Source organism: Ursus arctos, unplaced genomic scaffold (assembly GCF_023065955.2).
Source record: "Ursus arctos isolate Adak ecotype North America unplaced genomic scaffold, UrsArc2.0 scaffold_14, whole genome shotgun sequence".
Lineage (NCBI taxonomy): Eukaryota > Metazoa > Chordata > Mammalia > Carnivora > Ursidae > Ursus > Ursus arctos.
The window spans coordinates 35,219,133-35,233,475 of NW_026622808.1; the positions used below are offsets into that span (position 1 = coordinate 35,219,133).

Sequence of the window (14,343 nt, forward strand, 5' to 3'; positions counted from 1 at the left end):
CCCCCATAGCCCCCGCTTCTCTGCAACCAGAGCTGAGAAGCAGCGGGGCTGCCATGCCAAGTGGCCTCTGGGGCCTAGCAGGGTGCTCTGCTCTCTCCAAGCACAGGACTTCTCAGCGGCCACTGGCAACCAAAGCCACAGCCCCCAGGAGCCTGTTCAATGTGGATTCCTGGGGCACGACCAAGTCCAGATGCTGAATCTCCGGAGACGGGGCCTGGGCATCAGCAGTCATAGAAAGGAGCCAGTGGGCCACGGAACGTGGTGATCTCCAGCCTAATCTAAGCCGTCTGGCAGAATGTGGTGTACGGGGATGCATAGAACACAGGCTCGGGGATCCGGCAGGAAATGGTCATCAGAGCATCCACAGCCCCCTGGGGAATGAATGCCAGACACCAGGCCTCCGGGGAGCAGGGTTTTATTTGCATTCCCTAGGATAGGGCTGGGGGAAGTGCTCAGGGAGGGCCCACGGTCGAGGATACACCCAAGCTCACATCCTGGGGCCCTCGTCCCTGGCCCAGACCCCAGGGCCCGGCTGGAGTTGTAAGGTGGCACAGGCAGCTCTGGGCGAGGGTTGGGGTCTACTCCACCCCCTTCATGAACTCCAGAAACTCTGTGGAGAGAGGACAGGCCTAGGTCAGAGAAGGGGCCTGGGCAGGGTGTGGGCAGCAGGGATCCAGCGCGGCGCCCCCTACTCACCATCATAGTCGATGCGGCCATCGTTGTTCTTGTCACCATCCTTCATGAGCTCCTCGATGTCGTCTTCCGTGATGGTCTCACCCGTGGCCTGAAGCATCACCTTCAGCTCATCCAAGTCTATGTAACCGTCAGCATTTCTGTGCAGGGGCGGGGGGGGGGGGGGACCGCAGAGCTCATGGTGCGGGCCAGAGGAAGGGAAGAGGCAAGGCAGGGCCGCCGGGAGGTGGGACATCCCATTCTCGCATTGCCCAGAATAGGAGATGGAGGCCTTGAGGTCACAAGACTGTCCCCCTTTCCCCACCTCTGCTGGGGTCAGGGTCAGAGGTCCAGAGTCACACACTCACTTGTCAAACATGCGGAAAAGGTCCGACAGCTCCTCCTCAGACTTTCCTTTGCTGTCATCCTTCATGCACCGAACCATCATGACCAGGAACTCGTCGAAGTCCACGGTGCCGCTGCCTGCAAGGGGACCGGCACGGCCGCTAGTGAGGGAGGGTTAAGATGCTCTCGGCGCGAAACCCCGGTGCTGTCCCTGCGTGCGTCCCCCTAGCAACTCCGTGAGGCGAGTGCGGTTGTCATGCCCTTTTCACGGATGACGTGACCGAGGCTCAGAGAGGCTAGCCGGTTCCTTCGAGGGCACCCGGCAGAGCCGGGACTCGGGTCCCCAGCAAGCTGAGGGTGAGGCGGGTCTGGGCCTGGAGGGCAGGGGGCTCACCGTCCTCATCCACCTCGTCGATCATCTCCTGCAGCTCCTCGGGTGTGGGGTTCTGGCCCAGCATCCTCATCACCTTGCCCAGCTCCTTGGTGCTGATGCAGCCATCCTCGGCGCCCAGCACGAAGATGTCAAAGGCTGCCTTGAATTCTGTGTCCGAAGGCGGGGGTACAGAGAGGCCAGGGCTCAGAAGCCAGGACCCCAGAAGGCCAGACCTCTGGGGCTACCTGCCAACTGCCCGTTTCCCTCCAAGACCTCTGAGGTCACAGTGATAGGGATGCCAGCCTCTGGGGCCCTCGTGCTCTCCCAGCCCGGCCCTGCCGTACCCCCACGTGTGTTGGGGTGCTCACCATTTTTCTGCTCTTCGGTCAGCTGTTCTACCTAGGGAGGAAAAGAGGGCTCAGGACTCAGATTCAGGACTTAGCCACTATTAAGGCAATCAACCCGTTCCACAGATGGGGAAACTGAAGCCAGGAAGAAGAAGGCCATCCCCAGGTCACAGTCCTCAGTCTTCCCTCCCTGCCCCCCAAAGCCCTGAGGTGACCCAGCTGGCCTCGCTGAGGCTGGGCTTAGGGCCAGGGTGACAGGTGGGCACCCCCTCTAGGGCCAAGGTGACCCTGAGTAACAATAGTCAGTGACCACTCAATGCCCTTTTGGCCTCTCTGCTGAAATCCAAGCTGGGTGGCCTGAGGGACAGCTGTCCCTCAGGTTGGGACAATAAAACCAGTGTGGGGATGGGCAAAACCACCCACTGTAACCTGACCGGGATGGCCACTGGGCTATTTTTAACGGGGGACAAAGTTAAACCTGGTGATTGTTCTGGGGACTCTGGCATGCAGGGGGTGGGGCAGCGTTATCTGGCCCCCTGGCCTGCTGGTGCCTCAGGAGCCAAAATTAGTCCCCAGCCCCACCAGGCCTTGTATGGGCACGGGGTGGAGGGCTGCCCCCCTCCAGCTCCACAGACTCCTGCAGGATAGGCAGGGACGGCCCCAGAGCCAGCTGGAGCCCTTCCCTGCCCAGGAGTGGGGTTGTGCTCCCAGGGCTGAGGGAGGGGTTCCCTCAGGGACAGCTGTCTGGGCCCATCGTCCTTGCCTCTGGGGCAGGGGGAGGTCAGCAACATCCCCTACTCCTGGGAGGGACTAGTATCTGAAGCCCCTCAGTGCACCCCAGGATGCTGAAGGGACTTGGGGTGACCACTCTCCAGCCCTCACCCCTGGCTAAACCACTGTGCCCTGAGCCTGCCGGGCCTGATGGGGGCTGCGGCCCTGGTTCTCTATTCCTTTTCCCCTGTCTCTCCCCCATGCCCAGTGCTTCCCTGCCTACCTCAAATTTCTAAGTCCCTTCTCCAGCTCAGGATTCTGGCTCTCCAGCCCCTCCTCAAACTCCTGTCCCACCCTCCACAGCATCTTCAGCCATCCAAGGAGCTGGAGGTAGGTGGGGGATTATAAGTGCGAGAAGCAGAATGTGAGGGGCAGGGACGGGGGGGTTGGGGACAGGGAGACAGCAGCAGAGACTCAGAGGGACAGCTGGGAGGAACAAAGAGATGGAAAAAGATGGAGAAAGGCAAAGATCCAGAGGCCACAGACAGGAGCGAAGGGAGATGTGACTGGAAGACAGTGACACAGACAGTAGACACTTGGAGACAGGGGCAGACATGATGCTAAAAGCAGTGACCTCCTTCACCCACCTGAAAGCTCCTCTCAAGACCCTGAACCCTTCACTCCTTCCACACCCTGGAACTGGAATGCCATATCCACCATCCCCTTGAAGGCCTGGGCTGAAAGTTGCCTGGGCCCTCTCCTGGCTACCCACCACCTTTGTGGGGTGACCTCGCCCCCCAACGTGAGTTGAGTGAGCCCCCAGTGGGCCCACCCACCCCAGCCCTGCCCAGCCCCGTCCCTCACCGCAGCCTTGTAGATATCATCCATGCTGGCGGCTCACAGGGCAGGCTGCTGGGGTTGCCAGCCAGCCCTGGGCTTAAATAGCCCTGCCCCACCGCATTCCGGCTGGCCCAGCCCACCCCTGCGTGCAATATCCTCCACCCCCTCCCCCAGCCCTGGTGATCTCAGGCTGGCCTGAGTCCCTGTGTCCTCTGCCCAGTGCAGGGAGCAGATGAAGGGCTGTAAGGACCACGTCTTTTTCCCTCTGTCCTCCATGGCTCCCAGGGGACTCTCTGGAAAGTTTCTTGAATGAATGAAAACATGAGCCAAGGACAGGACAGGTGCTGCAAAGTAGTGGGCTCCAAGCCAGGCCCCTACACACAGCAGCTCAACTCCAATCAGGGAGGTGGGCAATATTATTCCCACTTTTCAGATGAGGAATCTGAGGCTCCTGGAGGGCTAGTGACTTGCTCAGGGTATGGCTGACTTGGCTGACCCTGCCTTAAGCTAAACCTGTTGGGGAAGGGCAATGCTGGCCAGCAGTATGCAAGGAGAGGCCCCACATGCCAACCTCAGAGTTTGGTGCTGCGTAATCATTGGAGAAGGAAGTCACGGACCCATCTTAGTACAGAGCGGTGTGGAGACCTTCAGCCAGGGGTGTCAGAGCATCCATGCCCAAGACCTCTCATCTCCCCAGGGAGAGCAGTACTAGCTCTGGGCTTGGGTAACCTGCATTAATCACTCAATAAACACACCTACAGATGCCCCATCTGTGCTAGACTCCTCCCCTCCAGCTCGGTTAGCATCTTCCTCTTCTGGGTCCAGGTCTTCCCCTGGGTTAGGACTCCATCTCTGTGCTTCTTCATTCCAGCACTGTAGTTTCTGCGTCCAGGGCCAGCCTGTCGCCCCCTCCTTCTGAGCTCCGGTAGGACACCATCTGTGGGTCTTGCACTCAATGGCCAGCACATATCCCTTCCTTCCACCCACATACAGAGCCCCCTCTTGATAACCATAGCAACTCCCTGCCTTGAGCGCTGCGCATTGCGCGGATTAACCCCATACAATAGAGGAGGTCTCCAAGTCTTGGAGAGGTTAAGAACTGGAGCAGAGTAACTCTGTCCCGCTTGAGCTCTAAGCAGGGCTTGTACCTTCTCCTTCAATTCTCTCTTGCCCTATAGGGAATGAGCCCGGGAGCCAGGCGGGGCGCTATTACTGCCTCTTTTCCGGAGGGGGAAACAGAGGCCAGGTGGAGCGGTGACTTGCTTCGGGTAGCCCGGGAGGTGCGACGTCTTCTGTCCTCCCTTCCCGGGCACCCAGTGGCAATGCCCAGAGCTGCCCCCGCCCGATGCCTCAGTTTTTCCCGAGCTGCGATGAGCGCCGCAAGGCTCGATTACAAATTATGCAAGCGCTCAGGCCTCGGCGGCCTGCGCATGCGTGCTGTTGGCGGCTGCTGTCAATCACGCGAGAGGGGCGGGGCGAGGGCGAGAGGAGGCGGTGCGGCCAAGATGGCTGCGCGGCGCGCGGCGGGGGCGGGGGGCGGTGGGGGCCGGGGGGCGGTGGGACGCTGACCCCGCCCCCTGCTGCTGCCAGTCTGCGCCCGGCGGTGGCGGCTGCAGCAACGGAGCCCGGAACATGGCGGCGGCGGCGCGCAGCTTCGGGCCCGAGCGAGAGGCCGAACCGGTCAAGGAGGCGCGCGTCGTGGGCTCTGAGCTCGTGGACACGTATACGGTGTGCAGGGGGCGCGGGCGCCAGACCTGGAGGTGGCGGCTGGAACCCGGAGTCCAAGTCGGGGGGGGAGGGCTGGGGGGCATCTGGACCCCGTCACCGGGAATAAGGGGGTAGCGGGGGCCTCGATTTCGAGGAGGGGAATCTGGGGAAGGGGTATGGGTTTCGCAGGTCCGGGAAGAGGGTCCTGGGGTGGATCCCAGGGTGGGAGCTTGGGGAAGGGGTACGCTTTCAGAAATGAAGGCTAGGGTTGGGGAGGATCTGGAGATAAAGGGGTCTGCGGAAGACAGGAGTCCAGATGAGGCGGAGGCCCTTCTAGATCCTCTAGGCCTGGAGGGGCGCCGGCCTGGGAGGACGTGACAGGGGATCCGGGAGGGGAGGGGTCTCTGATGGATGGAATCGGGGAAGGGATCGGGGTTCAGCAGTCAATGAAGAAGAGGGAGCGGGGCCTTGAACTGGGGGTGGGGGTTGGGGTCGCAGTTGAGATTTTCTTTAAAAATGAGGGGGAATCTGGAGCCCCAAGGGCTTGGGAGTCAGGCAGGGACCAGAATGGGGGAGGAGTGGGGCCGTGACACGGGGGAAGTGAGGTGGTCACTCTGGGCTGAAAGTGTAAGACCCAGGAACCTCAGGGGTCTTCATGGCTTTGGGCGGAGGGAGCCTGTTGGGGCAACAAGCCGCCCACACACTTCAAGGCTGTGGGGGAGGTGGAGAACAGAAAAGGGGGGTGGAGTTCCAGGCTGTGATGGAGTTGGGAGGCTTTTCTGGATCTGGCTAGGGTGGGTCGCCAGGCTTGTGGGCCTGGTTGGCAGCCTGGCAGGGACTGGCCTTGGGGTGGGGGCGTACTGAGCATCTCCCAGCCTGCTCTTCTTTGTTCCCTGAGGGTGGGGAGTGGGGGGGGGCTTTGGCCCTGCCTTCACCCCACCCCCTTGGCCCTCATCCTAACCCTCCTCCTGAGGGTCATTTCTCCGGCTCTTTTTCCTTTCCTGGGCGGCAGGGGGGGGAGGGAAGCTGCCAGGCTGGGAAGAGGGGCTGGGGGCGGATCCTGGAGCAACAGGCCAGCCCTGGAGAAATGGCTGCTCTTCTTCCGAGGTTTCAGCTGATTTGATGATTTCTCCTCCCCCTTCCCTGCATGCTGCAGAGAGGGGCGGGACACTGGGGCCAGGGGGGGCCTTTCCAGGTGAGGGGCGAGATCTTTGAGCTGATGGCTGGCAGGCCATCGCCTGTGAGCGGCATTTAGCTAGGACGTCAGCTCCAAAAAGCTCTCCCTGTTCCTCGGGACTGAGCCCGTCCTGCATGGGTGTGGGGAAAGTGGTGATCCAGGCTGACCCAAAGGTTTGTTGCTGCGTGTGCTGATTATTATTGTATTGTTAACACACCTTTTGTTGGACACTTACTGCATGTCAGACCTCGTACAAAGCATTTTGCTTGCATTACTTTATTGATTACTAAATCTATCAGATTTTAAGATGGAGAAACTGAGGCTCAGAATTTAGGCTCCCAGTCACTTACACAGGCCAGCCAGGAAATGGCAGAATCAAATTTTGAACTCAGGCCTTCCTTGACTCCCAGGCCCATTCCCTTAACCCGCTAAGCCATATTGCCTTCTGCTAGATCTCGATTGTTCATCACTGCCCTTCCCCCACCCTCCCATCAGCTTCTTAGTGCTTTGACACCGGCTCAGCGGCAGAACTCCTAGCCAGGAGCCAGCTGAAAGCATTGGGAGGGGACTTGTTTCTAGGATATAGTCAGGGCACCTGGAAAAATATGCAGCAGAGAAGCTAGTCCTGCCAGACCGCACCCTGTTCTGCCTCTCTCCGAAGGGGGTAGCCTTGCCTGCTGCTCAGGTTGGAGGCTGGAATTAAAAAACTAAAGAGATGGCTTGATAAGATGGTCACCTTTTTTGTTCCTCACTATTGGGTAGAGCCACGGATTGGTCCCCTTTGCCTGCCAGCTGGTGCGAGGGCCATGGAGGAAGCTGAGAGGGGGTCCTGCTGCTTTGCAGGGGTCCGATGCAGAGGCTGAGGCTAGCGGGCAAGGGCAGCCTGACTTTGGCCTGGGGGTGGGGATGGTCTGGGTGGCCTTGAGGGGAGGACGGGGTTCTCCTTGTGGCTGGCTGGGCAAGGACTGTCAGTTTTCCCTTGTAGGTGTATATCATCCAGGTCACTGATGGCAGCCATGAATGGACAGTCAGGCACCGCTACAGCGATTTCTATGACCTACACGAGAAGGTAACTCTTGAGAACTGGGGATCTGTGTCTCCGGGCTTGGGGGCTTTTAGGCCAGATTTCCGTTGTGCCACACATTAAAGTGAGGGCGGCACCGGCTCCCTGCCTAGAATGGTCAGTTTCCCGGGGAGGGGAGGGAGGGAATGGGTTTAAACGTGTTCCACCTGACTAGAGCCACTCCATAGCCTCTCCTTCCATATCTGGCCGTGATGCCATTTCTTTCTTTGTTTTTGGAGAGAGCCACGTTTCTCTGGGTCATTTGCAACATGAGTGTTTTAAAGACAGGCCACCACCCTGATTGGTCTTCTTGCGGGTTTGGAAAAGATGGTGGTTTTTAGGGGCCTGGAGGTATTTTCTGGCTGTCTCTACAGGCTCCAGATGGAGCTTCTTGTCTGCAGTTGGCCTGGTATTTCTAATACTAATTGAATCTGATGAGGCCAAATTCCAGATGTACTAGTTGGAACACTGCTTCTGATTCCACTGCCGGAAGGGGTTGTGGGAGTTGTGGCAAGCACCTGTCCTCAGGCTGCTTGCCCTGACCCTGCACCATCACAGACCTCTGGGGCTGTGGTTGACCGTGCTTCTGTTTTCTTACAGCTGGTTGCAGAAAAGAAAATTGATAAAAATCTGCTCCCGCCTAAAAAGATCATTGGGAAAAACTCAAGAAGCTTGGTGGAAAAGAGGGAGAAGGATCTGGAGGTCTACCTGCAGACACTCCTGGCTGCCTTCCCTGGCGTGGCCCCCAGCGTGCTGGCCCACTTCTTACATTTTCATCTCTACGTAAGTTCCTCTCTGGGTCTCTCCTGCCAGCCCACAACCACCAAGCTCGAGGCAGCAAACCAGCACGAGCCTAGGCTCTCAGGGGAGTTGGGCTGGAGTTTGACCCCGAGGTTAAAAGATGGAGGAACATCACCCTGGTGGGGATGGGGTGTGGGCAAAAGCACGTTTAGTGTCAGATTTGCTCTATGTTAGATCCTGGCCACAGAGACGTTTTCCTTCACCGCATGGCATTTTGTGTAGTGAAAACAGCCTGTGGGTGTTTAAGCTAGTTTTCCGAAAGGATGGGGGTAGAGTAGAAACAGCTGACACCTGGCGTGGAGGACAGTTTCGTTGTTGGTTCACAGCTCTAGAGTAAGGGATCGGCCTGTGTTGGTAGAATATGGCCATTGGAGGGCATCTTCAGGCTCCGAGGTGCTGAGGGTCGGTGGATAGACTCCACGGGGAGTGTGTGTCCCGGAGCGGCTCTGGATGGAGGAACAACTTTCATGGGCTGCTGGTGACAGGATGAGTTGTCGCACTTCACAGAGGGAAGTTTGGCCGTGTGAAATTCAAACATTGGAAACAGCTAACAGTTCCACTTCTGAGAATTCATTCTAGGGGGAAAGCAATCAGGCAAGCGTGAAAAAAATAGAGGATAGAAGCGAAATACCGAAGACCATCAAAATAGGAGGAGTGCCTGGGTGAGCAGTCGGTTAAGCGTCTGCCTTTGGCTCTGGTCATGGTCCCAGGGTCCTGGGATCGAGCCCCACGTCGGGCTCCCTGCTCAGCGGGGAACCTGCTTCTCCCTCTCCCTCTGCCTGCTGCTCTGCCTACTTGTGCTGTCTGTCAAATAAATAAATAAAATCTTAAAAAAGAAAAAGGAAAAACTAAGTGAAGGGGGATGAATTAGAAAAAGAAGTCCAATAGGAGGGGTGACTGGGTGGTGCAGTCAGTTGGGCGACTCACTCTTGGTTTTGGCTCAGGTTAGTGATCTCAGGGTTGTAGGATCGAGCCCCACATCGAGCTCTGCACTCAGCGGGGAGTCTGCTTGGGATTCTCCCTCCCTCTCCCTCTCTGCTCCTCCCCTCTCTCTCTCTTTCTCTCTCTTCCTCTCAAATAAAAAATATTTTTAAAAAGTCCAATAGGAGGCATTTTTTTTTTTAAAAATCAAGGGATACAACCCTGTAATCAGATATTCTGCTAGAAAATGATGGTATAGCTGTGGATTTGTTGACATAGGAGAATAAGTATGTTACTATATGAAGCGAGCGTTCCATTAAATGGTGTGTAGGATATGGTCCCGTTTTTATGAAAAGAAGTTAATGGACTATATTTGCCTAGGAAAGTTCTGAAAGATCATACACCACAGTACTAGGAGTAGTTAATCTCTGGGTGACATTTTTTGATAATTGACATTTAATTGTTTTCCTTTTATGTGATGAAGATATGAAAAAATCCACTCCATTTTCAGGCTCACCTTTTAAGAAGGGACCTGTGGGTTGTGGTCTTAAAGGCTCAAATATGTTTACAGCACAACTTAATTTTTTTTTTAAATTTTATTGTTTATTTGACAGAAAGAGAGGCAGCAAGAGAGGGAACACAAGCAGTGGGAGTGGGAGAGGGAGAAGCAGGCTTCCTGCTGAGTGGGGAGCCCATTGGGGGCTTGATCCCAGGAAGCTGGGATCGTGACCTGAGCCAAAGGTGGACGCTTAACCACTGAGCCACCCAAGCGCCCCTACAACACAACTTTTTAAAAGTGCTTTCAGAGTAAGACAGCTGAACCTTTTTTTGGAGTGCTAGATAGAACCTGGAAATTTGGTGATGACGCTAGCGTTGGGTCACTAAGCTTGGAGGGGCTGTGGAAAATGGGTGGCATTTACATATAGACTATATATATATTTATATATATATATATACACACACACACATATATATATGTATATATATATGTATGTTTTGGATTTTAGTATATACCAGCAGCTGTGTAGTTAGCAGTTTCCTGTTGTAGACATTTTTTCACGTTTTCTTTCCTTATGTGAGGAAAAATTTCCGTTCCTTATGTGAGCGTTTCAGATAAACTTTACCGGTTAGTATTTTAGGAAATGCTCTTCTTTAAGAAAGCTTTGGTTAGCCATTTAAGGATAAAACTTGGTAAGCAGCCCTTTGAAAGTATAATTCATTGCTTAAGACCTAGGTGTTTGAGGAGCAGGTTTGCCCAGCTCTGAGCATGGAAAGGCCTGGACTGCTCTTCTGAGATAGGTTTGCCTGAGGTGGGCCTGGGCCAGCCCACATCTGAGGTTCTGTTTTGAGGCATGCTTTACTGCTTGGAGCAGTTTGAATTGTTATCAGAAGGGCTTCTGGGTTATGTAAATCCTGGGGGGGGCGGCGAGGAAGAAACAGGCTCCTCACTGAGCAAGGAGCCAGATGCAGCTGGATCCCAGGACCCTGGGATCATGACCTGAGCTGAAGGCAGACGCTTAACCGACTGAGCCACCCAGGCGTCCCAAAATTCACTCTCTTAAATATGCAATTCCTGGGGCACCCGGGTGGCTTCAGTCCATTAAGTGACTGACTCTTGGTTTCAGCTCAGGTCATAGTTTCAGGGTCCTGAGATCCAGCTCAGCGGGGACTCTGCTTCTCTCTCTCCCTCTTCCTCTCCCCCTGCTTGTGCATGTGTGCATGCTCTTTCTCTCTCAAATAAATAAATCTCACAAAAAGAAAAAAAGATTGAAAGTATACAATCCCCTGGTTTTAGTATATTCACAGTGTTGTGCAGATATTACCACTAATTCCAGAACATTCATCACTCTGAAGAGGAACCTTGTACCCATCAGCAATCACTAATGTACTTTCTGTCCCCATGGATTTGCCTATTCTGGACATTTCATATAAATGGAATCATACAAATACAGCCTTGGTGATGGGCTTCTTTCACTTAATGTGAAGCTTTCAAGGTCCATTCGTATTGTAGTTTGGTCCTTTTTGCCTGAGTCATATTCTGCTGATTAGATATACGACATTATCCATCAGTTGATGACATCTGGGTTGTTTCTGCCTTTTGGCTAGTATGAATAATGCTGCTGTGGACATTCATATATAAGGTTTTGTGTGTACTGAGTTTCCCTTTCTGTTGGGTATACATAAAGAGCGGCATTGCTGGATCACATGGCAACGTTAGCCTTTTGAGGAACTGCCAAGTTTTTTTCCATAGTGGCAGCACCATTGTACATTCCCATCAGCAGCGCGCAGGTTCCGCTCTCCCCACATCCTTGTCAAACTTGTTACTGGCTACTTGTTTGATAACCATCCTAGTGGGTGTGAAGTGTTATCTCAAGGTGCTTTTGATTTGCATTTCCCTAATGAGGTTGAGCCTCTCTCCATATGCTTATTGGTCATTTGTATATCTTCAATGGAGGTATGTATTCAGATATCCTCTCAGCACTTTAAAAAATTAGGTTACTTGTGTTTTTATGCTTGAGTTGTAGGAGTTTTTTAAAATATATTCTGGATATTAGACCCTTATCAGAAGTGTGATGTGCAAATGTTTTCTTTCATTGTGTGAATTGCCTTTTCATTTTCTTGGTAGTGTCCTTTGAAATACAAACGTTTGAGATTTTGATGAAGTTCGATTCATTCATTTTTTTCCTTTGGTCACTTGTGTTTTTGATGTTCTTAGAAACCACTGCCTAGTCTAAGGTTACAGAAATTTACAAGTTGGTTTTCTTCTAAGAGTTTTGTAGCTTTACCCTTATATTAGGTCTTTCATCCATGTTGAGTTAGTTTTTGTTTATGGTGTGAGGTAAGGGGTTCCAGTTTCATTTTTTTTGCAGTGTGGATTTTGATGGCAAGGAAAGAAAGCAACGCTTTTCTCTGTGGCCAGGTTTGAGATGGGGAATTCAGGGGCCAGGGCAGCCCTGTGTTGCTGTGAGTGGGCATGCCTCTGCACTGAACCTGTTGCTGTGCTGTTTCTCTCCGGGTAGCTGTCGCTTAGTACTCCCGGAACTCTCAGTGACAAACCTCATCCCAGCACCCCACGAGCAGAGGTTTTCCAATTCAATGAAACGGAATCCCACGAAGAATTTCTAGCACACCATTTTGAGGCAGGATGTCAACCAGTGGACTCGGGAGGCAGGCCGTTTCCTGACCCTTTAATCTAAGCCCCCCCCTTTTTTTTTTCTGAGAGAGAGAGAGGGCACACACGAGGGGCAGAGGGAGGGGGAGAGAGAATCTTAAGCAGGCTCCACACTCAGCACGGCACCGAGCCTGACACAGTGGGCTTGATCTCACAGCCCTGAGATCATGACTTGAGCCAAAACCAAGAACCGCTGCTTAACCAACTGAGCCACCCAGGTGCCCTCTGACCATTTATTCTAAGTCCATCATTTGACCTCTTTGTGTCCCAGTTCCTCCTTTGTAAGCTTGGGGGTGATGACCGCCAGCCCTTGAGGGTTGGAGGAGGCCGTGCAGTGAAGGTAAAGGACCCAGAAGAATAGTGGGCCCACAGGGACTCACCAGGTGCTGGCCAGTACTGGCAGCTCTGGTAAGGAGAGGCACTCAGTTCTCAGCAAAGGTGGCATTTCTGTTATTTTCTTATTTTAAAGCCAGTGGACTAGGACAAAGGTGCTTTCAAAATTTGAACCATCTTTTTTTTTTTTTTTTAAAGATTTTATTTATTTATTCATTTATGTGAGAGGGCAAGCAAGCAAGCTTGGGGGTAGGAGCAGTGCGAAGGGGACAAGCGGACTCCACACTGAGCGTGGAGTCTGACGCGGGGCTCCATCTCACGACCCCAAGATCATAATATGAGCAGAAAGCAAGAATTGGATGCTTAACTGACTGAGCCACCCCGGCGCCCCAAACTGTGGCCATCTTAACATCAGCCTTAGTATCCCCCTTCGTCCTTTGTCTCAGCTGCAAGTACTAAGGCTATAAGTGGTGACAGATGTCTCTGCAACTTAGAGCTCTCTCCAGTGCCACCGTAGGCTTGAATCTCTCAGGGAATTTTTACCGGAAGCCAAATCGCACGTAACATACCTGACTCCTGCTAGAATGCCTCATCACAGTCCTGAAGTAAGAGTTACATAGGGTCCTCCCCACCCCTGCCCCTGCCCCTTAGCATGTGTGTGAACCACACAGTGACACGTGATTGAGTCCCTTGTCTGCGACCCAGTACCAAGGACCCTGTGCCCGGGTGTGGGCAGAGCAGTAGTGTTGGGCCGGCCGGGGGTTGTTCCTTGAGCACGGGCACAGGTGCTGCCGGCGGTACTTGGTCGCAGGCCCTGCGTGTGCACACGTGCTCAGAGTGGCAGCCACCAAGCCACAGCCTGCCCAGTTCATGGCGCACTTGTGGGCAGCTCACGCCGCTGCCCAGGGCTGCATAGCGACTCGGGGTCCTGGCAGGCGGACGATTGACGGGTCCATCACACATTTAGGGATGGGTGTTAATGGTTTTTTAAGTGTAGCTAATTTTATTTTAATTGGATTCTTTCTTTTGAGGTATAAAGAATGTCTTTTTTTAAAAATGGATCTCAGTTCAGACATCTGTGGCACCCGGAGCACTTTAGGTCCCTTCCGCCTAGATTGGGTGAGGTGTGTGGGAGGCCCCTGTCCCCACAGGTGAGCTCCTCGCAGAACCTGCAGCGGCTTAGACGGGGGGCGGGGGGGGGGATAATGACTCTGCACACCTTCATTCTGTATGCATGGCTGGCCTGACCGGAACTCTGAGGAGGCCAAGAAAATGCTTCTCTTAGGAGACTTGTACTCTAGACTCAGGGGCCGAGTCGTCTGTTTGTTCTGATGACGTCTCCGCAGCGGAGACGTGCCTGGGAAACAAAGCAGGTAGTGGGGCAGCAGTAGACAGTGTTACAGCAGCGGGCATTTCCTGTGCCCCAAAGAGCGGGAAGGAAACTGTCACATAGTTTGCTTTTCAGATTGCTCAGAAGTAAAAAAAAAACAAAACCTGCTCTCTGCTTAGCACGAGCCCTTGGCCCTCGCTGTCTTGCAGCTTTCTGTGTTTTCCAGAAATGCCAGCCTTGTCCCCTTATGGGGTGTTGAGGCCAGCTGGCCCAAAGAAATGTAGCATTGTTAGGTGTGGCTGGAGGGCACGGAGCCCCTCCCCGAGGGAGACCTTCCAGGCCCCAGTGTCACCAGCACAGGCCAGAGAGTTGCTGCTTGGGAACCTGCCTGTCAGGGCTGACTAGGTGATGCTTACAGCAGCGGGCAGGGGAAGTGCTGACTTAGAGACCGGCCACGGCGCTTAACACCGCTGGTAGGGAAACGAGCGTTCAGATCATTCCAGGCTCTTCTAAATCTTCATTTCTTCACTGCAGTCAGGGAGACTATAATT

The 14,343-nt window shown here is 54.0% G+C and overlaps 2 protein-coding genes across 4 annotated transcripts in view; one reads left to right on the plus strand and one right to left on the minus strand.

Moving 5' to 3' along the window:
* Positions 1-399: 399 nt before the first annotated feature.
* TNNC1 (troponin C1, slow skeletal and cardiac type) lies at positions 400-3,407 on the minus strand. The gene is made up of 6 exons (XM_026500365.3): positions 3,313-3,407; positions 1,759-1,789; positions 1,412-1,558; positions 1,041-1,155; positions 697-833; positions 400-610 (listed from the first exon to the last, which is right to left on the minus strand). The coding sequence occupies exons 1-6, from the start codon at positions 3,334-3,336 to the stop codon at positions 579-581; spliced, it is 486 nt and encodes a 161-aa protein (XP_026356150.2). The 5' UTR covers positions 3,337-3,407; the 3' UTR covers positions 400-578.
* Positions 3,408-4,779: 1,372 nt separating this feature from the next.
* NISCH (nischarin) overlaps positions 4,780-14,343 on the plus strand; it is a 32,991-nt gene continuing 23,427 nt past the window's right edge. For 2 of the 3 annotated variants that reach the window (XM_026500982.4, XM_026500983.4), the window contains exons 1-3: positions 4,836-5,016; positions 7,158-7,241; positions 7,836-8,018. In XM_026500982.4, the coding sequence (XP_026356767.2) occupies positions 4,921-5,016; positions 7,158-7,241; positions 7,836-8,018 (363 nt within the window). In that variant the 5' untranslated portion in view covers positions 4,836-4,920. Of the gene's footprint in view, positions 5,017-7,157; positions 7,242-7,835; positions 8,019-14,343 lie in introns of all 3 variants that reach the window. The other variant, XM_026500984.4, reaches the window with a different exon arrangement.

Coding starts and splice junctions, on each gene's coding strand:
- TNNC1 (XM_026500365.3), bottom strand. CDS start 3,336: ATGGATGATATCTACAAGGCTGCG. Junction 834..1,040: donor CTTTTCCGCATGTTTGACAA/GTGAGTGTGTGA, acceptor GCCCCTGCACAG/AAATGCTGACGGTTACATAG. Junction 611..696: donor TGGCCGCATCGACTATGATG/GTGAGTAGGGGG, acceptor CTCTCTCCACAG/AGTTTCTGGAGTTCATGAAG.